The sequence below is a fragment of the Acanthochromis polyacanthus genome, chromosome 17, assembly GCF_021347895.1.
Source record: "Acanthochromis polyacanthus isolate Apoly-LR-REF ecotype Palm Island chromosome 17, KAUST_Apoly_ChrSc, whole genome shotgun sequence".
In the NCBI taxonomy this organism is placed as follows: domain Eukaryota; kingdom Metazoa; phylum Chordata; class Actinopteri; family Pomacentridae; genus Acanthochromis; species Acanthochromis polyacanthus.
In genome coordinates, this window is record NC_067129.1 from 37,395,561 (window position 1) to 37,419,135 (window position 23,575).

General features: G+C 37.3%; 2 protein-coding genes across 7 annotated transcripts in view; one reads left to right on the top strand and one right to left on the bottom strand.

The window, feature by feature from the left end:
- Window positions 1-23,575, bottom strand: part of LOC110970730 (CLOCK-interacting pacemaker-like) — a 611,892-nt gene that overhangs the window by 529,510 nt on the left and 58,807 nt on the right. The window lies entirely within an intron of this gene.
- On the top strand, window positions 127-23,223 carry LOC110971520 (trichohyalin-like). Of its 4 annotated transcripts, none has more exons than XM_051937643.1 (5): window positions 127-233; window positions 420-490; window positions 2,592-4,519; window positions 14,721-18,426; window positions 19,345-23,223. In XM_051937643.1, exons 4-5 carry the CDS (start codon window positions 16,270-16,272, stop codon window positions 22,690-22,692), a joined length of 5,505 nt encoding a protein of 1,834 aa, XP_051793603.1. In that variant the 5' UTR covers window positions 127-233; window positions 420-490; window positions 2,592-4,519; window positions 14,721-16,269; the 3' UTR covers window positions 22,693-23,223. The 4 variants fall into 4 exon arrangements, with proteins under 4 accessions (XP_051793603.1, XP_051793604.1, XP_051793606.1 ...); XM_051937644.1 differs by having other exon boundaries at window positions 20,263-23,223; XM_051937646.1 differs by lacking the exons at window positions 127-233; window positions 420-490; window positions 2,592-4,519; window positions 14,721-18,426 and adding an exon at window positions 18,433-18,924 and having other exon boundaries at window positions 19,843-23,223.

The following is a 23,575-nucleotide window of genomic DNA, read 5'->3' on the forward strand; positions in this document are numbered from 1 at the left end:
AACCAAAACATCATCTAACGTTCAGTCACACATACTTACTGGGTGCTACGCCTATCTGTCAGCTAGACCTGGCGATAAAGAAATGTGTGGAGGAAGGAGATATACAATGTTTTGAAGATATTGATGTAACTCCACAGAGTTACGGTGAAAACGACGCAGAAAAATATAGCACTCTCTGAGACGACGTGCTCCATGTTTTTTTTCCCCACAATTAGAGAAAAAAGCAAGCAGAGGTAAGGAATGTATATATATATATATATATATTTATATGACATGCAGTTGCTGTTCAAAAAAACTGACTGATACAAATGTATGTACTGCAGCATTTAATCAGTTGATAAGTTCTAATTGCAACGTTTTTGGTATAAGTGCATGATTTTGATGTTTTTAGATTCTAATTTTACGTAAATTCTGTACAGATTTCTGATGTCATTGGAGCTATCATTTTTGAATTTGTAACATACAAACATGGCTGAATCAAGAGATGTTGGTGAGTGTGTTTATTTTTTATTTTTTTGATTGAATGAAAGTCTGAATATATGGAATGAAACTTGGAATATATATGGACCATTCTACTGAATTGGTTGAAATTGCAGTCATCGAAATCATATTTAAAAAATTAATGAAGTGTTCAGACCTTGCATACAAATTTAAATCATCTTATGTTCTTTTTTTTATAACATTAATTGAGATCCTCTTACATGTCACTTTGTTGAGAGGTGGCTGTCCCAACCTCTAACTCCTAATTTCAGTTCATGAAAATAAAATGTAAATGATTTTTGCAAATTTCCTAAATTTTGTATTTTAATAGATCTTTTTGATTTCTTTAAAAGAGAAGGTGAAAGCTTTAGATTGATTTTGTAGATTTGTTTTAAAATTTAAAGTCTTTATGTATAAAATCCTGTCCCCAATTTTGTCACTACTGAAACACAAAGAGTTTTAGTCTGTAGGCAGGGCTTGGTTTTAAGGATTGTCACTACCGAACACATCATTTCTGCAATTAAAAAGGTTATGATTTTAATGCTAAATGTTGTGTTTTCTGTCTCAGTTTACATGTTCAAAATTATGTTTGGTAGCCACTTTATGCCTAGCATTGTTGAGTTGCACTAACAAGTATAATAAAATGTCACTACCGAAACAGTCACTACCAAAACGTATGGAAAGTTTCGGTTGTGACATGATGGTTTCGGTAGTGACAATATATGATGTTCATTTTTTTATTAAAGTAAGTCTCACATAATATAAAACAGAGTTACATACACTGCCAGTCAAAAGTTTGGAACCTTTTCTCATTTAATGTTTTTTCTTTACTTTCATGACTATTTACATTGTAGATTCTCACTAAAGCCATCAAAACTACGAATGAACACACGTGAAATTCTGTAGTAAACAAAAAAGTGTGAAATAAGTCAAAACATGTTTTATATTTTAGATTCTTCAAAATAGCTACCCTTTGCTTTGATTACTGCTTTGCACAATCCTGGCATTCTCTGCATGAACTTCATAAAGTAGTCATCTGAAATGGTTTTTAAATGGTTGTTAAAACTTAAAATATAGCAAAAAGAGTTAAGTGATTACAATGCCACCCTCCATCAAATGGTATGGTCACTACTGAAACAGCGCAGTCACTACTGAAAAAACAACTGTTTTAAGAAAAATAAAATGTATTGAGTCATCAACCAACATTTTATGATAATAATTGGTTAAGTGTATGTGCACTTTAAGCAGTGATGACTTATGGAGTGATTATAATCTATTTTTGAAATTTCACAAGGAAAGATAGCATTTAAATTTTGATAAATTTAAAAAAAGATGAAATTCTGATGCAGAAAACATATATATCAATAATTGTAATTCTTCTACCAGCTAAGATGGTTATGCTATAACGGGGTTGCGTGCATGTTGTAGGACACTCATTCCATGCATAATAATTATTTTTAAAATATTGTGCTTATTAAAAAATGGCCCCACAATTACAAGAGTTAATAATAATAATAATAATAAAAACACAACACCAAAAAAAAGAACATTTCAACTTCATTTTAACTGTTTTACTGTGAGGCAGTTTGGTCATCAGGAGGGTGGGATAAGAGAGAAATGGCATTTTAGACTTATTTGGTATTTTAAAAATATTTTCAAATGTTATTTTCTCCCAGTTTCTTTCTTTCTTTTCTTTTTTCTTTTTTTTTTAGATTTGGTCTTAAGACAAGTACATACATATACATCCATATATATAATATACATATACATGTATATAATATAGAAATTATTCCATTTCCTTCCAACTGTCAATATTTTTCAGCCACCTGATCATATCAGAATTAAATTGGACAAGACTCAATACCCTGAAAGTGAAAGTGTCAGAGAAGGAAAAAGAATCAAACCTCTATTACTATCATTTCTTTCTTTTCATCTGGCTTTTTACTTCTTCCATTGTCTGCTGTCAAAACACTTTTTTTCTGACCCTATTTCTGCCCCCCTACAAGTATGTAGGGGGGCATCTTACAGTAGTAAGATGTGTTGTAGAGTGTCTTCTCATCAGTGGTCTCACTTGTTAAACAAATGGTGTTCTATCAATTTTTGACCAACAGAACAAAGACAGCAGAACAGTAAGATGACCCAAACAGGACAAAACTGGACAGTGGAAAACACAGTGCAAACAGAAGACAAACAAACACAAGTTGGCATAAAAATCAAAAGGGAAACTATAAAAAATCACAGACAACTAACATGTCAAACAATTGAGGAGATTGTCCAACTTTTGGAAGAGACACAAACAGAGAGAAATGAAATTGACTTCTTGAAGATACAGACAGAGCAGCAACAGGAGAACATTGAGAGACTGACATCTGAAAAACATGAGCAGTTCTTACTAATAAAAAGGCTGAAATTACAGATAGAAAATGTTATCGAGAAACTTCAGGAAAACAAAGAAACTGCCCTTCAAGGAAAGGCACTACTACTGAAAATCCAGAATGAAATTTATCAAGAAAGAGAAACTCTGGACAGAAGACATTATGACATCATCAAAGAGCAATGCATGTTCGCCAAGATCAAGTATGATAAGACAATATCACAAGCAAATAATGAATCCAAAGAACCTGTGGAGCAGGTACAACAAAGGCGGGACAAAATAGAAAGGCTGATGGCTGACAGTGAAAGCCTAATTGACAAAAACAGGAACATAATGGTTCAAGCAAAGAAGGCACAAGAGCAAATCGAGAAAACCATAGCAAATACAGAGCAAGAGTTAAAGACAGTTAAAAGTGAAATTTTACAAAACAGAGATCACGATGAGAAAATTAAACATACAATAAACGTAAAGATCAACAAGTTAAAGCAAAGGTGGGCAAACAGTCAGAGAGATGCAGAAGCTGTAGAGACGGAAAGCAGACACAGACAGAGAGAAAAACAAGTCACATTTGAAACTGTGAAGGTAAAACTCATGAGAATCCAAGAAGGCATAGAGAACGTTTGGGATGCAATAGAATACTGTGAACAACAGCTGGATGTGACTATGAGAGAGAAATTGGAGCTAAAGACAGAAAATAGTGAAATGGACAACATAAAACTAGACTCTCATAAGCAGCAACAAGACACAGATGGAAGCATGACACTTACACAAGGCGAAACAGAGATATGGGATGACATGAAAAGACAAGACATAAGGAGCGAATTAGCCCAGATACAATCAGAAAGAGCTGAGATAGCAAGAATAAAAAATAAAATACAGACAGATAGAGAAAACATAGAGAGAGACAGACAGTTGGCTAAAGCAGAAATGGATACAATGAAGTGTATGAGGGAGTATACTGAAAAACAAAAACAGGACCTGGACAACAAGTTATTGATGACAAAATCAGAGATGAGAGAGATGGAAGTCATGAGGAATGAGATTGAAATAAATAAGAAAGAGCTGGCAAAAATGATAAGAATGAGCAGAAGAAAAATGGGGGAGAGCAGCATTACGAAGGAAGAGGTTGAAAATTCTAGACAAGAGTTGGGGGAAAGTCAAGGTTGGAGTCAGAGGCAGAAGTCAGAACAAATGCAGGAATTGAACATGGAGGACAAATTAAGACAAGCTGATAGAACCAGAGAATTAATTTTAGAGGAAGACAACAGGGAGCACAAAGTGAGCACTGTTGAATTAGAAGACATCAAAAAGTTCCTACATTTGGTGGGAGAAGATACAGAGCAGAGTTCGAGGGATTTCTCAGAAAAAAAGAGCCAAACGAAATGGATGAAATTTCAAGCAATAAACAAGAGACAAGAGCTCAGCCAGCAGCTGGAGAAGACCATAAAAGAGAGAGATGAATTAGCTATCATGAAGTTAAAAATACAGCAACAAGGACAGAAAATTGAACAAAAACTAGAAGATGCTATGACTACAATTCTGTCAATGGCTGCAATGAATACTAACATAGAAAAAGCTGCAGAAGAGATGAACAGCATTTGGGAGGAAATGTTAAGAACCCAAAGGAAGACTGGAAAAAACAAGGAAGAAATAAAAACCTACATGGTAAGTCTTTTGTTATTGTTGTTTTATTTTGATTTTGGTCCAGTAATAATCTTTCCACTGCAGTCATTTTTATGTATCAAAGCAGAAAAGAAAATATATATTTAACCGAATAAATAATGAGTGCTTTCATTTTAGCAGTGTTTCAACCTATTCTTAAATGGACCTGAGACCTTACTAATACAGTGGTATGCAAAAGTTTGGGCACCCCTGATAATTTTCAAGATTTTCCTTTTTAAATCACTGGTTGTTCGGATGAGCAATTTCTCAAATATCACTGTGTTCTTCTGCTATATGATATATTTCACTGAAATTGCTGATCCGAACAACCAGTGATTTATAAAGGAAAATCTTGAAAATTATCAGGGGTGCCCAAACTTTAGCATACCACTCTATTATTAGCCACACCTGTGCTTTTCTGCTATGTTTTCCTGTAAAATAGCTGCTGTGAAAAAGGCATAGAGCTTACTATGATACCACGTTGGAAATTAAAGGTGATGAGATTCTAAAGCATCATCAGAATAGTTTGAGAGATGCTTATTGTTTAGACAAAGTGGTCTGTTCACCTTCTACAACCACTTTATACACTAAAACATCAGCAACCGTCATTTGTTACTAGTTTATATTTGACAGATTTGCACTGAATAGGTTACTGATACAGTCTATTATTTTCTGAAAACTGTAGGCAAAAGATATGTTTTAACTTCTTAAAGAGCCACTCTTTTAATGCATACAAATATACTCTTCCTTAAATAATAATTTATGTACATTTTGGTAGACTGGATAAATGTGGTAATAAATTTACATACACTAGTAAGACTATGTATTTCATGGCAGTTTTGATTAGTATTAGTTCGTAAAAATTAGTCTTCTGGCAAAATGACTAAATCTGCTCGGTCAAAAATATACATACAGCAACTTGAATTATAAATTTCAGAACAAATCAGTAAAGTCACATCTCCATGTGACATTTAAGCACACAGTGCATGGTCCAGTTGTGTCCCTGCCACTATAAAGAAGAAAACACAAGCTATCACATGCTGCTGAGAGACAGATGGTTGGGATGGTCAAGAGCCATCCAAAACTCAAAAAAACAGCAGGTCTGTTATTTATTAGAGGCTGCTGAACACAGCTGTCAGTGTTTACAGTTGAGTGTGTTTTACATCACCATTGGCTAAGAGGCTCCATGAAAAAGGAAGCAATTCCTCTTCAGGTAGCACCTTAAAGCTCCTGTCCGGAGTTTGAATCGCAGCGTCTCCCAAAACACTGGTGGTCCCACCCTCCCTCTGATTTCGCCCCTTTATTTGTGCACACGCGCAGTACATGAGAGGAGTGCCCGGAGTGCTGCAGCATCTTGCCTGTTTTGCTGTTTTCCACTCTTCTACATTTAGTACATTTAGTAAATAATAAAGGAATTACGTTAGAATTCTGTATTGAGTCTAACTTGTCCTAATACCAAAATAACATGAATCTGCTAGGACGAACGAGTAAAGTTTCAATATGTGATTACACTCATGTATCCCTCTCGATGACGTTGTTTATCAAACTTAGTGCATTTACACGTGTATATGTGTTACATTGTTTATTTATTTCTATCTAGAGTTCAGAATTGCATGACTCCTCTGACGAAGAGTATGTCCCAGACACCCCAACATCTTCCTCCAGAGGCCGGGCATCTAAACGAAGCCGTCAGGCGGGCTATGGGCCGTGGTCGGGGAGCGACGCGAGCACCCCGAGCCAAAAAACGTCCTGCAGTCTCTTGGCCTGACAAGCCGTGGGATTGGTAACTTTTCTGGAAGTTGCTGATCCCTGATGCTCTCTCCTCCACAAGCAAAACAAATGTGCTCGCGATTCCGTAGTGCGTAGCTCGCCCACCTCTGCATGGGCTTGCTTGCTGTGCGCGTAACCGTTGATTGACAGCATGACAAAGCTGAAGCTCGAACTTGATTGGTCGGCAGCGACCGGCGTTTTTTGGAATAACATGGGGGTCTATGAGAGGAAGGCGGAGCTCAGGAATAAATTTTCATATCGCCTTATACTAACTTTATATTATAGTATCGAACTAGACTAACACATTTAAGCTTTGTTAAAAAATGATACATAAATTGAAAACAAACGGAAACTCCAGACAGCAGCTTTAAGGCTCAAATGAAGTTTGCTGCTGGTCATATAGACGGTTTTCTGGAGTAAAGCTCTATAATCAGATGAAACAAAAATGTAGTTATTTGGTCACAATAACCAGGACTATGTAAGGTGAGCACTTTATCCTCCAGAACACTATACTTACTGTCAAACATGGTGGTAGTGGTATTATGCTGTAAGGCTGTTTTGGTGCAAATGAAGCTGGTGCTTTAACACCAAGTGAAGGAAATAATGGAGAATAATAATTAAACAAACATTCTCCAGAAGTTTTGTTCTTGGTTGAGTGTTCCAACAAGACAAAACCCTAAACACACTTCAAAAATGATAAAATAAATATCTGTATCAGGCTAGAATTAAGGTTTAAACTGGCCTCCCCAATGTCCTCAAATACTTAAACCCCGTGGACTCTAATGAAGAAACAAGTCTGCATCAAAAAGCCAACAAATTTTGTTTAACTCTGCCAAGTAGTTGTCTACTTTGATGTTTCCATTTATCCCGTCCCATCTTCCTTGTCCATACTTTTCCAATCAAAAGTACGTGACAATAAAGCGTCTGCAGCTGTGGTTGTCAGTGAGTAAGAAAAGAAGCACAGTGTAGCCCAGCACAACTCAGATCCTGTCTCTGATATTATTCTACAAAGGCAATGACAAATGTATAGAGGGAGTGCAGCAACATCTACTGTACATGTCTAACTCCAGAGCTGCTGCCACTGAAAACTTTTTAATGATAAAAATCTTTTTTTTTTTAACTCTCATACTGTCATGAACAAAAGCATACAAAGACCGTGACTGTGACAACTTTCAATTTGAAATGATGGAATCATTTAAACCCATGCATCTTTGTCACAAGAAACAACCATGAATTTTGGTTCTTTCGTTGAAATATTATGAGTGAGTCTTCTGGATATACGACAAAATCTGCTGGGTCAAAAATACACATACAAAACTTCCGTTATTAGTTTGGTGATTGTCTTAATTTCTTAAAGAGCCACTCTTTTAATGTATACAAAGGTACTCATCTTTAAATAACTTATGGAAATTCTGGTATCCTGCATAATTGTGATAAGTTTACATACACAAGTAAGACCATGTATATCATGGCAGTTTTGATTATTCAGTCCTTCCTGACAGTGGCTTTAAAAGTTAATTTCACATCCTGGCACACGCGTGTTCGCACACACACGCTCACGGCTTGTCAAGTCAACTAACAAGAACAGCACTGAGAGAGCGCAGTCCTCCTTCTGCATGTGTACATACCGAATCGCGTGACCTAAATATGTAGCCGGCGACGGATATTGATGGGACTCAGAGACACCCCCACAATTTAATCAGTTGTTCCTTGTATCATTTCCAATACGTCCACAGTGGTAGATTTGTAGTAGGATAACAATCATGTGATTGTAAGCAGGCTGCTGAGGTAGTGTTCACTTGTTGCCATGGTTACCGTGCCGCTACGAGACGCTGTGCCGCTACCTCAATGGGAAATCCTTAACAAATCCATGGATCCAAACTTTAAGCTGTATCACTGCTGAAGTCTAATCACTTGGTCCTTGTGTCATTTCTGACCGACCCTGAAAACTTCATTTAAATCCCTGAGTCTGCTTTTGAGTGATATGGTAACAGAGGAAGGATTCACAGGCGCTGATCATTACATAACTCCGCCGTGTTCTTAGGTGGAATAAATAATCTAATTTACCTTCATTCTTTCAGTGCTCTAAGAGATCTGAATGCAACAGTTTCCATCATGGTGATTTATGTGGTCCATTGTCTGATCATTTCAGCTGTTCTAATATGTTTTGTGTTTTTTTTAAGAGTATCAATCGATGATTTTTTTTCTTTTTTGTATTCCACCACAGTATTGCACGGGTGTAAAACAGTTTTGCTCTGCTTTGGTGAAGAACATCAGTGAATTAATTGTTTATCACGGTCTTCAGCAGTAATTTTTGTTAGTAAATGAGAGACATTAGTATCACACAAGTCTGCATCTTTAAACCTGAAACAAGGAAGTGAATTCGGTGACGTACGTGCATTACGTTTGCGCTGGGGACTGCTCTGATTAGTGGAACTCACGGGAGGCGGGCCAAAATTGCGGGAAAGTTGCGGTGATTGGACAAAATTGCAAGGTCGCGCAAAATTCGTGGAGATTGGTTGATTTCGCGTGAATTTGCGCGATCACAACATTGCGAATTCCTGGAGGGACTGATTATTATTGGTCTTCTGGTGTTACAGGATGAGCTGGGGAATCCAGGCGCAGACTTACAGAAACAGGCAAACAGGTGAATGAGGTAAAGAGATTTATTCAACTGGAAACTAGATCAATACATAAACAGAGAACAAAACTTAAAGGGACAGAACAAAACCAAACTACTCTAAACTCAGTGAACCAATACTAAAACAGAAGTCTTCAAAACTAAACTGAATTCACAAAACTAAGCTAAGAGGGTACTCACAAGAAGGGGGAACTGACAATGGGGGAAGACAGGCTTAGGGAATACAGGAACAGATGACAGGAGCAAAACAGAGTCCAAAAGGGAGGAAATCAGAAGAGTCCATGAGGCTGAGATAATCCAAAGGTGACGGGTTTGGTGGGGAACAGTAACTGAATCCAGAGGTGCAACAGAGTCTATGCAGAGATGAGAGTCTATGATCCAACATGGAGTAAATAACAGAGCTGGCTTAAATACTGGGAGGTGGAATTGCAAACAGGTGACTGCAGTAAACTAATTAAGACAGCTGTTTTGCATTGTTGCAATCAGACTACTCAGGTGGGGCATTCAGGAAGGAGAGAGGGAGACATGCAGACAGACAGAGGGAGCCAGAGATACAAGACCAGGAGAGAGAGAGAGTAAGAATAGGGAGAGACATCCATCCATTCTCTATACACCGCTTTATCCTCACTAGAGTCACGGGGGGTGCTGGAGCCTATCTCAGCTGACTCGGGTGAAGGCAGGGGACACCCTGGACAGGTCGCCAGTCTGTCACAGGGCTAAATATACAGACAAACAATCACTCTCACATCTACAGGCAATTTAGAGTGATCAATTAACCTCAGCATATTTTTGGACTGTGGGAGGAAGCCAGAGTACCCAGAGAAAACCCATGCATGCACAGGGAGAACATGCAAACTCCATGCAGAAAGATCCCAGGCACAGGCTGGGATTTGAACCAGGGATCTTCGTGCTGCAAGGCGAAAGTGCTAACCACTACTCCACTGTGCAGCCCACTAGGGAGAGACAGATAACAGGAAAAAAGGAAGGAGAAAGAAGGGAGAAGGAAGAAGAACAGGGATAGGAGCAGGGATCATAACATCTGGAAAAATGGCTAAATCTTCTGGGTCAAGTTGCTTGCAACTTGAATTATCTGTTTTTGGTGATGTGGAAGGTTGCGTTAATCAAATTTTGTTAATGGCGTGGCCTTTTAATTTCTTGCGAGTGATTACGATTAACAGCAGACCCCTCTGAGCCAATTAAAATAGAGCCATTTGAGACACTCATTAGACACAGACACAAACACTATAGTGGGAAAGTTTGAGGAGCTCAGCAAAGATCTGAAAAAGCAAACACTGACTTGAACAAATCAGGAAAGTCACTTGAAGCCATTTTAACGCTTTGGAGTCGAGGCACGCCATATGGAGTCACACCTACATACTGACACGTCAGCGCAAATAGCAGGAAGACGACAGGTCAAGGAGTCTGCCTTTAATCTTGTGTGGATTTGTAACTTTCTACCAGTTTTTGAATTTTGTTGATAGGCCAAGTGAAACCATAGTTATAATAAATTATAAATGTCCTACTTTTGAGCATTCCTTCGCCGAACACATTTCGTGCGTCATTTTCATGGCAAAATGGGAGATTTGTGTGAAGCCTTCTCTGTTGCTGACAAAAACTATCTGAGAAGCATGAGAGGGTAGTTCTCTTATGCTTTTGTGTCTTTGGCAGTGACATGTGAAAAACAAACAGCTCTGCAGCTCCCTGATGGGAGAAAAGACTCCAAAGTGGGAGGCTGGGACATTGACGCTCTCTGCTCCACACTCCACACAGGAGCACTCAGAGACTGCCAAAGTGTGAATTTGGAACTTTCTACAAGTTTTTGAATTGTGTTGATAGGCCGAGTAAAACTAGAGAAATGACGTCCTACTTTTGAACGTTCTTTTGCCGAGTGCGTTTCTTCCGTCATTTTCGTGGTAAAACGGGAGATCGTGTGAAGCCTTCTCTGTAGCCGACAAAAACTATTTGAGAAAAAAGAAGGGGTAGTTCTCTTGTGCTTCTGTGTCTTTGGCAGTGACGTGTGAAAAACAAACAGCTCTGCGACTCCCGGCTGGGAGCAGAGAAACGCTGGCTGGGCTGGGACGTCCGCAACAGACGTGCTCACTCTGAGTGTCTTTGTCGGCGTTTTAGAACTACACAGAGGAGAGACGGTCAAAGCCCGATTCTGGAACTTTCCGCCATGTTTTTTTTAGTCACAGGACAGTTCTCTTGTACTCACTGTCCCCCTCAGCCCCCCTCCTTCTCCTTGCCCTAACCATAGACATATATACGTAGACGCCTCATTGACTGCGGCCTCCCACTCGAGCGGCGTGCCTACAGCGCCGCCATCTTGGATCGGGGCCACTCGCTCCTACAATGCATTACTTCCATAGAGGAATGATGTGCTTATACAATTAAAGTTGTCATAAATCGCTCAACTCTCAAGCAATTTTGACGGGGTTTGCTTGTAACAAAAGCCAGACATGATAGATAGATAGATAGATAGATAGATAGATAGATAGATAGATAGATAGATAGATAGATAGATAGAAATTTACATTTACAGCTTTACATTGCATTGGAGTACAATTATTATTTTTGTATTATTGTACTACTACTGTATTACTGTTTTTGCTATTCATATAATTATCATTATATTCCTATAATATTGTATGATTATTGTTTATTTTTTATATTACAGTTACTGGTACTATTATTATTATTATTAATATTAATACTATTACTTCTATTATTATTATTACTACTACTATTATATTACTCTTACTATTACTACTACTATTATTATTACTACTACTATTACTATTATCATTATTAGTAGTAGTATTATTACTATTATATCAATTATTATTATTATTACTATTATTACTGTTATTTTTATCGTTATTATTATTACTGTTATTATTACTATTATATCACGTGTATAAATCACGTTCTTTGGGAAAGCTTAAACATGTGAGAAAAGTAGCCAAAGATAAAGAATTGTCTACAACAAAAATAATTCCATCATAAATCAGGGCTATTATTAGATCTATCAGATGCTGTATTCTAACCCACCAATTACTGCAGTAAGTCTGTTTTTTTTCTTTGTAACAGGCTGTTGCTCGGAACGCTAGATTCATAACATCGAATTTTAAACAAAAAATGGTCTCAGATCAGTTATTTCACCGGTAATCAGCTGAGTAATACACAGAATGATGTAGAGAGCTGGTTAGATCATGGTAGAAGCCAGACACGGAGCTGATGGGGTTCTATCCGTTTTGTCAGCGTTTATTTCACTCTAGCTATGACAACCTGCTAACAATATATTATTCCTTACATACATCTTACATGTGAAAAGTAATCCCACGAGCTCTTGTTTCCTTACAGCGCTCATTAGAGCATCCATAGGCTGAACAGAAGTCCGGCATCTTTCGCGAAGCTCGTCTGCTGTTTAAATAACTATGCTGGAGTCAGAGGGAGATAGTGTGTAGCTTAAGTGTTGAGTGGCAAAACCAGCATTGTAAAAAATATCCGAGCACATTGTATAGTAGCTACTCGTGTGACGTTTCTAAAAAATCAAAGAGTTTGGCAATCGGTTGAAAATTCAGCGAATAATTCCACTTTGAGATTCAGCAGTACCTCTTGCCTCCGTAGATGTCTATGCACCGTTGCCTCCGCTGGCCCCGGTTAAGATGGGGGCGCTGTAAGCACGTCTCTCAACATCCTATGAGGCGTCTATGTATATATGTCTATGGCCCTAACTGTACCCCTCAACCCCACTCCTTCTCCTTGCCCGCTGACTGCAGCTGACACCTGCAGTCTCCTCTCCTCTCTCTGTCTCTCACAGAGCAGTATGTCTGTCAGTGGCTTTGACTGCAGATCTCTCTGCTCTGCCAGACACAGAAGACACAAGATGCACAGAAAATGTACACTTTGCTTCAGATGTAATAAGACGAATAAAAAAAGAATGAACATGTTCTAGCAATGGAGTAAACCAGGACTCCAGATTCTCCCCATGGTCCTAAAGCCCGTTCCTATTATTTTTGCCATTGCAGAGACTGTGGTGGAAAAAGTCTTTTGGAGTGGAACAAATGAATTTATGTAAAATTTTATTGTGACTCCTGATGATTTTATAAATAGTTGTGCAAAAGCACCTAAAATTTTCCTGTATTTTGGTACAAATAATGGTTTATAACTGTGTTGATTGCTAAATTTGCAAATTGTTTTATTATATAGACACTTCATATTTGCATTCTAAGTTCCAAAAAGGGTTCGATACACATGTGTATGGTAGTTCACAGTAAAAAATCAAACTTTTTTCTACTCGAACCTTCTGTTTTGTCTGCAATTTTAGGTCAAGTGTGTTCATACATTATATCAAAAATGTATGAATAATTGTAGAATCACACAGGTGAGGTTGTGCTGAAAAAAGGTACCAAGCAAAGCAAAATCAACAGTTTTTAAGGTGAAATATAACGGTAAAATCAGAATTAAAAACAGAAGTCATAAACGGACCTCAGAAAGAAGGACTCTAGAGGGTTAAAGATGCTTCAGATCAAAAAATAAACTGTGCAAACAAGTGTTAGTCAGTATTAAGTGCATGGCACTTTGTCACTGCCATAATCAGGAAGAAATGCAAGCTGTCCCCTGCTGATGACAGACAATTGATCAGAATGGTCAAAAGTAAGTGAAGAATCACCAAAAAGCAGGTCTGCATTGAATCAGAAGCTGCTGAATACAGCTGTCAGTATCCACAGGCAAGTGTTTTTTACATCACCATGGGCTAAGAGGCTGCCATGAAAGATGGAAGCCTTGTCTCCAGAACAAGTCCTATGAAGGAAAATTCTAAGCTTAGGTGAAACAAAAACTGAGATATTTGGCCACAATGACCAGAAATATATTTAGAGGAGAGAATGTGACCTTTTAAATCTCAAAAGCAACATACCTACTGTTAACATGGTGGTAATATGATTTTACTGGGCTGTTTTGCTGTAAGTGGAACTGTTGCTTTCCACAAAGTAATTGTAATAATGAAGAAGGAGGATTACCTCCACATTCTTCAGGAAAACCTAAAATCCCCAGCCACAATGTTGGGTCTTGGATGTAGTTGGGTGTTCCAATAAGACAATGACCCCAAAACACATCAAAAATGGTAAATTAATGGCTAAATCAGGCTTGAATCAAGGTTTCAGACTGGTTTCCCCAAAGTCCTGACTTAAACTTGATCAAGAAATGATGTCAAAAGGCCAACAAATTTAGTTAAACTGCAACAACTCTGTTAAGCGGAGTTGGCAAAGAAACAACCAGAAACTTGTGAATGACTACCAGAAGCACCCAGTTGAGGTGAAAATGGCCAAAGGAGATTGAACCAAATATTAGCGTTGCTGTATGTATATATTTAATACCAAGCAGATTTTGCGGTGCAAGTGCACCTCATATAATTAGAATATGGTGGAAAAAGTTCAATATTTTCATCAGATATTGCTGAAAATAATAATTCTATGTTTTCTAGACTCATTACACATAAACAGAAATATTTCAAGCCTTATTTGTTTTAACTTTGATGATAAATTAGAGCTCATGAGGATTACTGATATTAATGAGCTATAAGCCATAGTCATCAAAATTAAAACAAAAGTTTGAAATATTTCGCTTAACATAATGAATATAGAATCGATGAAAATGTACCTTTTAAAATTACAAAAAAAAATCACTTTCTCATGATATTCATATTCTTTTGAGACACAATAATGATTGATTACTTATAGTTGCTCAAACCAAAACAAAAAGCTAATTTTTTATTATATTTTTGTAAAGGACAAGCTTTCCATGAAAGCTCAGCTCCACAGATGGATTTTGACACAGTCTCCAATCAAAAAGACTTTTGCATCAAAACTTCGACAACCACAGAAGGAAACTGGCATCGACTCCCTTAAAGATCAAACATTGAAAATTCCAACTGAAAAAGAAGAAGCAGGGCATCAAGGCATAAAAGAAGCTGTATTTTTGCATCACACAGTCACATTACAAAATTGGCATCAAAGTGAGGAAATAAAAGAATGGAAGTATAACCATTCAAAGCAAAACCTTTTTCTTGTAGTGGACATGGAAGAAGAGGAGAATATTTGCTTACAGATTAGGACAGAAATTGACGGAGCATTAACAGAAAATAATGAGACCAACTTTCTGATAAATTTGAGAGAAAAGGAAGAAATGACAAAAAAAATATCCAAACTCAAGGAAAAGGAGGAGGAAATAAAGGAGCAGATGAAGTATGGTATGGAGAACATGGAAGAAAATAGTCAAGAGATTAAAAGACTCATTATGGAAATAAATGACTTGAAGAGCCAGAAACCAGAGACTACTGTCAAGGAAACTGGAGATCTAGAGGAAAGAGGCACTGAGCTTTCGGAAGAAATAGTGCTCAATAGTAGCAACATTTCAACTGCAAATGTCAATGGAGAAATGACATATGAAGGGCAAGTTCAAGTGAATGGCGAAAACAGGAAACAACAGTCTGACTTGATGATAATGGATGTTAAGGCAAGAAAACAAAGTCAAGAGTCAAGTGAAGATCTATGGACACATGCTGAAGAGATGAATGGAGATTCTGATAAAAAGTGCACAGAAAGTACAGTTGCAATAAAGCAAAGTGAAATGTGCTTCAAAGAAGAAATGAGCAACATGAAGTCAATGAAAAATGCTGCAAGAAAAAGGGGAAGAGAACTGGATCAGAGATTACAGAAAATTTTGAAAGAGAGAGATGCATTAGAAATCTTAAAAATAAAAATGCAGAGAGAAACTGAAGCGTTTCAGCAGAGGTTGGAGAAAGTGGCAAAAGTCAAGAGCACTGTACAGACAATGCTTGTTAAGACAAGAAAGAAAAGTGAAAATGTAGAGAATAATATGAAAGAGACTGAAGTAAAACTGAGGCAGTTAAAAGACCTGAACTGTAGAATTGAAGTTACAAAACTAGACATGGAAAATTGTTTAACCACCCAGGAAAGAGCAGAGCTCGAAAAATACAAGACTGATATAAGGCAGAAAAAGCACAGAGAATCTGCAGTGGAAAAAGCTGAGAGGCAGAAGGAAAATGTTAAAAAAGTGGCAGTGCTGAAACAGACACTGAAAGGGAGAAGTTGACAGAAAAGACAGCAGGCCAAGAAACAGAGGCAATGGAAAATGAAATCTTCTACAGTAAAATTAAGCAACTAAAAAAGGCCAAAATTGAAGAAATGATACAAACAATGCAGAGAAAACTAACTGAAACAAAAAGACAAATCATGAAAAACTTACAGGTGAATACTGAACCAAAAAAAATGAAAGTAATGGCTTAGATCAAATAAACAAAAGAGAAATAAGAGAAATGGAGCTGCTGAAGTCTGTGCTGGAAATGAAGAGACAAGAAAGTGAAGGCATGTTTAGAAAAAATATGAGAAAAATGGAGGACAATAAAATTCTGTGGAATGAAGTACAGGAAGAAAAGAAATCACTAAGGAGAGAGACCAAAAGGAGTAGAAGAGAATTAGACCAAAGATTGGAAAATAATGCAAGACAGAGGGATGAGTTAGAGTTGTTAAGAATAAAAATAAGAAAACAGAAGGAGGAGCTTGCAGAGGAGAGGATGAGGATCCAAGACCTGACAGTTCTCATCTATGGATATGGAGAACATGAAAAACACAATTTGGAAAAGAAAGACATGAAAAGCTTCAGTAAGATAATCAGAATGGTACATGAGACTTCAAAAATCACTGATTCCATTAGTAACCTTCAAAACATAAGACAAAAGTTCCATGTACACTTACAAATAATTATGAGAGAAACGGGAATTCTTGAAAATGTAAGTGTTGATTTAAGGAAACAAAGAGATGGACTAAAAGCACTAAAGAATAAAAACATGAATGTACGGGACAACATGGGCAGAGTAAAATCTCAGATAAAGCACTTTGAAAAAATTACGACACGAGCAAAAGCAGAGATGGACAAAATGGTTCACATCAGGAATGATATCCAAAAACAAAAACAGGAGCTTGACATCACACAAGAGAAAGCTAAAAGAGAAAGACGAGAGATGGAAGTGTTAACATCTGAGTTGGAGATGAAGAAAAGAGAAAATCAACAGATAATTCGAAAATGTATTCAAACAGAGCAGGAAGGTAAAATAGTGTGGGCTGCTGTCAAAGAAGAGAAAGATCTCCTCAAGAGGGAAACACAGAAGAGAAAGAAGGAGCTCAACCAGCAACTGGAGAGGATCATCAGAGAGAGGGATGAACTTGAGATCATGAACCTGAGATTGAAAACTAAGAAGGATGAGAACAGAAGTAAAATGGTGAAGTCAAGAACATCAGCCATCACAGAATTTCAAAATCAAATTCAAAAGCACTGGGAACTAACTGAAATATGCATTGAGAAATATAAGCACATGAAAACACATTGTTCACTTATGATTGCAGCAATTAAAGATGAAAAACAACATATCAAGGTACAGGAAAAAATGACCACTCTGACAAGAGAAGAAGTTGCAAATACTAGGATAGAGATGAAAAAACGAATGGAAGTGATGATACATGAATTAAAAAATGTGCAACAAAAGCGAGAATATTTGGGACAAGTTGAAACAAATATCCAAAAAGAGGAAAACTCAATCAAGACAAAGAAGAAGAGAACCGCTGAGAAAACAGAAGTGATACTTCTGAGAAAGGAGGAGCGAGAGAATGAAACAGAGATATTGAAGGGTGAGATGATGACACTGAAAGATAAAAAACAAAACCTAAAGATTTTGCGCACACCTATAAGACGTAAGAGAATATCTACAACTCAAGATGAAATATTTCTGTTAAGAAGTAAGACGAAGCTCAATCAAGACACCGAAGAAACAAAGCATGAATACCTGAAAGAAAAGGAAGAACTCACTGCGGTAAAACAACTAGAAAATGAAGAAAAAGGGAAGTCTGGAAAGGTCAAAGATTATACAGAAAAAGATCATAATGAGCTGGAAGGAGATGAAGAAAAAGAGGAGGAAAAAAAGCACAGTACACCACAAGGAAAAAATGCTGAAGAGAATGAAGAAATACAAAGTGAAAACAAAAGTGACAAGAGAAAACTGCAGGGGATGTGCAGAAAAAAAATAAAAAATCAGTGGAAATCAGAACTAGGAAAACGTAAAGATGCAGAAAGACGAAAGTCTCAATTAGAGGAAAGAAAAGGAAAGCTGAAGAAACCTCGACATAAAATCAAAGAAAAATTTAAAACAGAACGAGACATGAAGAAAAAAGCAGCAAAGGTGAAAGAACAAGGAGAGGGTCAGAAAAAAGTGAGTACAATGATGAACAAAGAGAAAGTGGACTTGGTGTTCATAAGATCTCAGATCTTGAAGCAAACTGAAAAGTTAGAAGAGGAGAATAAAATTATCAAAGATGAAAGACACAAGTTAGAGATGACAATGGCTGAGCTACAAGAGAAGAAAGAAAATACAGACAACTTGTTTGATGAAATCAAAAGAGAGAAGACCAAAATGAGTGACCTGAAACTCCAGCTACAAACAAACCAGAAGAGATTTGAGGAAATGATCAACACGATTGCACTGAAACAAAAACAACATGAAGTCAAGAATGATGAGTTCAACAAACAAACACAAGAAGTGAAAAGTATGAAGAAGAAAGTGCTGGTAGAAAGAGAAGAGTTGGAAGTTCAGAAGAAGAGTTTCAAGAAGAAAGAGGAAGAGTTTGAAGCGTTGATGAAAACCATGAGGGATGAAAAAGAACAGGTCAGACAGATAAAGGCTGAAATGGAGAGAGAGAGAGAAGCAATGTTGAATGAATCAATCAGAATGGAAGGAGAAAGGTCTGAGCTGAAAATGAGAGAAGATCAAGTCAAGAAGAGAATGGAATCAATAGAAAGTGTGAGAGAAAAACTTGAGTGGTTGAATGGAAGGATGCGTGAGGACATAAAACACAAAATGGACAATTTACAACAAAACAGTGATGCTGCACTACAGTTACACACTGTATTGGAACAAAAGCTAGCAACACTTGATGATCAGAAAAACACCGTGGCTTGTTACATGGAGACGGTCGAGAAACAACAGGACAGCATGATGAGTTTACTGTCTGAACTGACGACCCAGAGAGAGGAGATGGAAAATGAATGGGAGCAACAGCTGGAGGATGAAAAACAACACCTCATGAAACTGAAAGCAGAGTTAAAGGAAGAACGAGAAGATCTGAAAAAAGTCAGTGAAGTGCTGAACAAAGATAAAGTGGATTTGGAGCTGATGAGATCTGAAATCCTGAAACAATCACAGATTTTGGAACAAGAAAAACAAGATGTGAAAGATGAGAAAGACATGTTGGAGATGACAATGGCTGAGCTACAAGAGAAGAAAGAAAATGCAGACAACTTGTTTGATGAAATCAAAAGAGAGAAGACAAAAATGAGTGACCTGAAACTCCAGCTACAAACAAACCAGAAGAGACTTGAGGAAATGATGAATACGATTGCACTGAAACAAAAACAACATGAAGTCAAGAATGATGAGTTCAACAAACAAACACAAGAAGTGAAGAGTATGAAGAAGAAAGTGCTGGTAGAAAGAGAAGAATTGGAAATTCAGAAGAAGAGTTTCAAGAAGAAAGAGGAAGAGTTTGAAGCATTCATGAAAACCATGAGAGAAGAAAAAGAACAGGTCAGTCAAACAAAGGCTGAAATGGAGAGAGAGAGAGAAGCAATGTTGAATGAATCAATCAGAATGGAAGGAGAAAGGTCTGAGCTGAAAATGAGAGACGATCAAGTCAAGAAAAGAATGGAATCAATAGAAAGTGTGAGAGAAAAACTTGAGAGGTTGAATGGAAGGATGCGTGAGGACATAAAACACAAAATGGACAATTTACAACAAAACAGTGATGCTGCACTACAGTTACACACTGTATTGGAACAAAACCTAGCAACACTCAATGATCAGAAAAACACCGTGGCTTGTTACATGGAAATGGTCGAGAAACAACAGGACAGCATGAAGAGTTTACTGTCTGAACTGACGACCCAGAGAGAGGAGATGGAAAATGAATGGGAGCAACAGCTGGAGGATGAAAAACAACACCTCATGAAACTGAAAGCAGAGTTAAAGGAAGAACGAGAAGATCTGAAAAAAGTCAGTGAAGTGCTGAAGAAAGATAAAGTGGATTTGGAGCTGATGAGATCTGAAATCCTGAAACAATCACAGATTTTGGAACAAGAAAAACAAGATGTGAAAGATGAGAAAGACATGTTGGAGATGACAATGGCTGAGCTACAAGAGAAGACAGAAAATGCAGACAACTTGTTTGATGAAATCAAAAGAGAGAAGACCAAAATGAGTGACCTGAAACTCCAGCTACAAACAAACCAGAAGAGACTTGAGGAAATGATGAATACGATTGCACTGAAACAAAAACAACATGAAGTCAAGAATGATGAGTTCAACAAACAAACACAAGAAGTGAAGAGTATGAAGAAGAAAGTGCTGGTAGAAAGAGAAGAGTTGGAAGTTCAGAAGAAGAGTTTCAAGAAGAAAGAGGAAGAGTTTGAAGCATTCATGAAAACCATGAGAGAAGAAAAAGAACAGGTCAGTCAAACAAAGGCTGAAATGGAGAGAGAGAGAGAAGCAATGTTGAATGAATCAATCAGAATGGAAGGAGAAAGGTCTGAGCTGAAAATGAGAGACGATCAAGTCAAGAAAAGAATGGAATCAATAGAAAGTGTGAGAGAAAAACTTGAGTGGTTGAATGGAAGGATGCGTGAGGACATAAAACACAAAATGGACAATTTACAACAAAACAGTGATGCTGCACTACAGTTACACACTGTATTGGAACAAAAGCTAGCAACACTCAATGATCAGAAAAACACCGTGGCTTGTTACACGGAAATGGTCGAGAAACAACAGGACAGCATGAAGAGTTTACTGTCTGAACTGACGTCCCAGAGAGAGGAGATGGAAAATGAATGGGAGCAACAGCTGGAGGATGAAAAACAACACCTCATGAAACTGAAAGCAGAGTTAAAGGAAGAACGAGAAGATCTGAAAAAAGTCAGTGAAGTGCTGAACAAAGATAAAGTGGATTTGGAGCTGATGAGATCTGAAATCCTGAAACAATCACAGATTTTAGAACAAGAAAAACAAGATGTGAAAGATGAGAAAGACATGTTGGAGATGACAATGGCTGAGCTACAAGAGAAGACAGAAAATGCAGACAACTTGTTTGATGAAATCAAAAGAGAGAAGACCAAAATGAGTGACCTGAAACTCCAGCTACAAACAAACCAGAAGAGACTTGAGGAAATGATGAATATGATTGCACTGAAACAAAAACAACATGAAGTCAAGAATGATGAGTTCAACAAACAAACACAAGAAGTGAAGAGTATGAAGAAGAAAGTGCTGGCAGAAAGAGAAGAATTGGAAGTTCAGAAGAAGAGTTTCACTTTGGACACCTGGGAGATCACAATGACTGAACTTCCAGCCCCCATAGAAAGCAATTATCTAGCTGATATAACCCCAACAAACAAAAAATCATGTCGTATTACAAAATGCATTGAGTCTGAGACAAATTTTTCTTTAAATGAACCTGAGGAGATAAAAGAAAAAGTCTCTGAGATCATAATTACCCAGGACCAATTTGGCATCGTCCTTAACGCGATTGTTCGTTTCAGAAGAATACTAGAACTCTTCAATCAAAAGACATATCAAGTGTCTTGTTTGAATATCAACAGATTTGAGCACAAAAATAGAACCATACTAAAGCTACTCACAACATTGGGACACACGTGTGCTGAAATTGATCAGCTGATAAATCTGATTAGTTTTTGTTATTGTCAGATACAATGTAAAAAGGCACATCTGTTGAAAGGAAAGTTACACAAATCTGTTCAAACTGAGGCCGCAGTACAAGAATTCTTGCATGAACATGATGTTGAAAGGAAGGACTTCACAGAATTTCAAGAATCTCAATATATGAAGGATGTTCAGCAATCATCTTGCATGAATCAGACTGACAAATGGGAACATCAGCAGAAATGTGATCGAGGTCAAGGTAACCTTCAAGGAACAGCTGTCTCCATGAAACCTGAAAGAGAAGGTCTTCTGATCAGAGCAGAAGGTAAAGAAGTGATCAATGTAGAGATGAAGAAACTTGCAAAAGTGTCTGAGTTATCTGCAGCGATAGATGACTTTACAGAACAGCAAATGTCAAATAGAGAGTGTTTGAGAAAGATCTGGAAGGGCACCAGAGTAGAACAAAAGGAGATCAGTCAGATGAAGTGTGGTGCTCATGATATGAGAAACAATCTGGAGAAAAGACTAAAGGTAATCAGTCACTTAGTTAAGAAAACATTGTCACAGAAAGGAAAGACAACAAAGAAGACAAAGCTGGAAAATGATCAAAGTAAGGACACATTCTCTCAAAATGATTGGAATGGAGACCACAAATCACTCAATGAAAAATACTTAGAGCTCCAACAATTTAAAATGAGTATGTTCAGTCAATTTGAGAAACTCCATAATAGAGAAAAAGTGACACTGACAACTAGCAACAAGACAAATCAAAAAAATCAGATCGACATTTTCACAGGTCATCCACCAGACCAGGTATTACAACAAGCTTCAACCAAAATCAATCAAGAGCAGATTAATGCAGGAGAACCTGAAGAAGCTCCAGAGACATCCAATGGATTCCTGTGTCAGCTTCGGCATTACTGCTATCGCTGCTGCTGTTGTGCTCACTGTAAGCAGGTGTTCCCAAAGGTGAAATAAGGCGTCGGTGAATGTCATGATCACTGGAATAATTTTGGTTGTTTCTGGAATACATTTCTATTTTTAAGCATTTTGTTAAAAAGCCACAGAATTTTTTTTCTTCTGATTTGTTTTACAGTGTCTGGAAATAGTTCTGTTCAGCTGAGAAATTTTAACAACTGAAGATTACCAGTGTAGTGTTTAATGTAAGAAGTAATTTGGTAATATCTAATGTTACACATTAGTATGTATAGTATAATGCCTCTAAATTTGAAAGTATTGCTTCAGACCAGAGTGTACATTGTGAGAGGTTTGTGTATCTTTTATGCTTTAAGTCTACCGATTCTTGTAATGTGTTCATTGACATAAGTCTTTGCTTTCCATTTTAACCTTATTTATGTTAAAATGCATTCTTTAAGTGTAACTTGGGGATCAAAATCTTGTCTGTGGGGGGCCAGAGATCAAACCAACCTTGCTGTTGGTGAACAACCTCCTGGATCACCTGAGTCATCGCAACTAGCTAAAATAAAATCTACTTACGTATTTCACGCATTTTAAGAGTGATTGCTTAATTTTCAGTTTGATAAATGCTTATTTTTCTTGCTCTTCTTGACAAGCATTAATCTTGTTACATTACAATTATTTGAAAACCTTAAATAAAATCAAAGCAACTGAGAAGCACAAGTAAGTTGCATACCACTGTATAAATTTACGCTGAAATGCAAGAAGAAAAAAAAGTGTTTACTGTTACGTGGGGGGAGTCGGAGAACCCAGATGCAGGCGCAGAAGCAGACAAACTCGTTTTAACAGAAAAAAGGACTTTATTTAGAATAAATAAAAACCTAGAGATCCAAGCTAAGGAGGAACTAGGAACAGGCAGGGAGGTCAGGCTGAAAGCAGACGA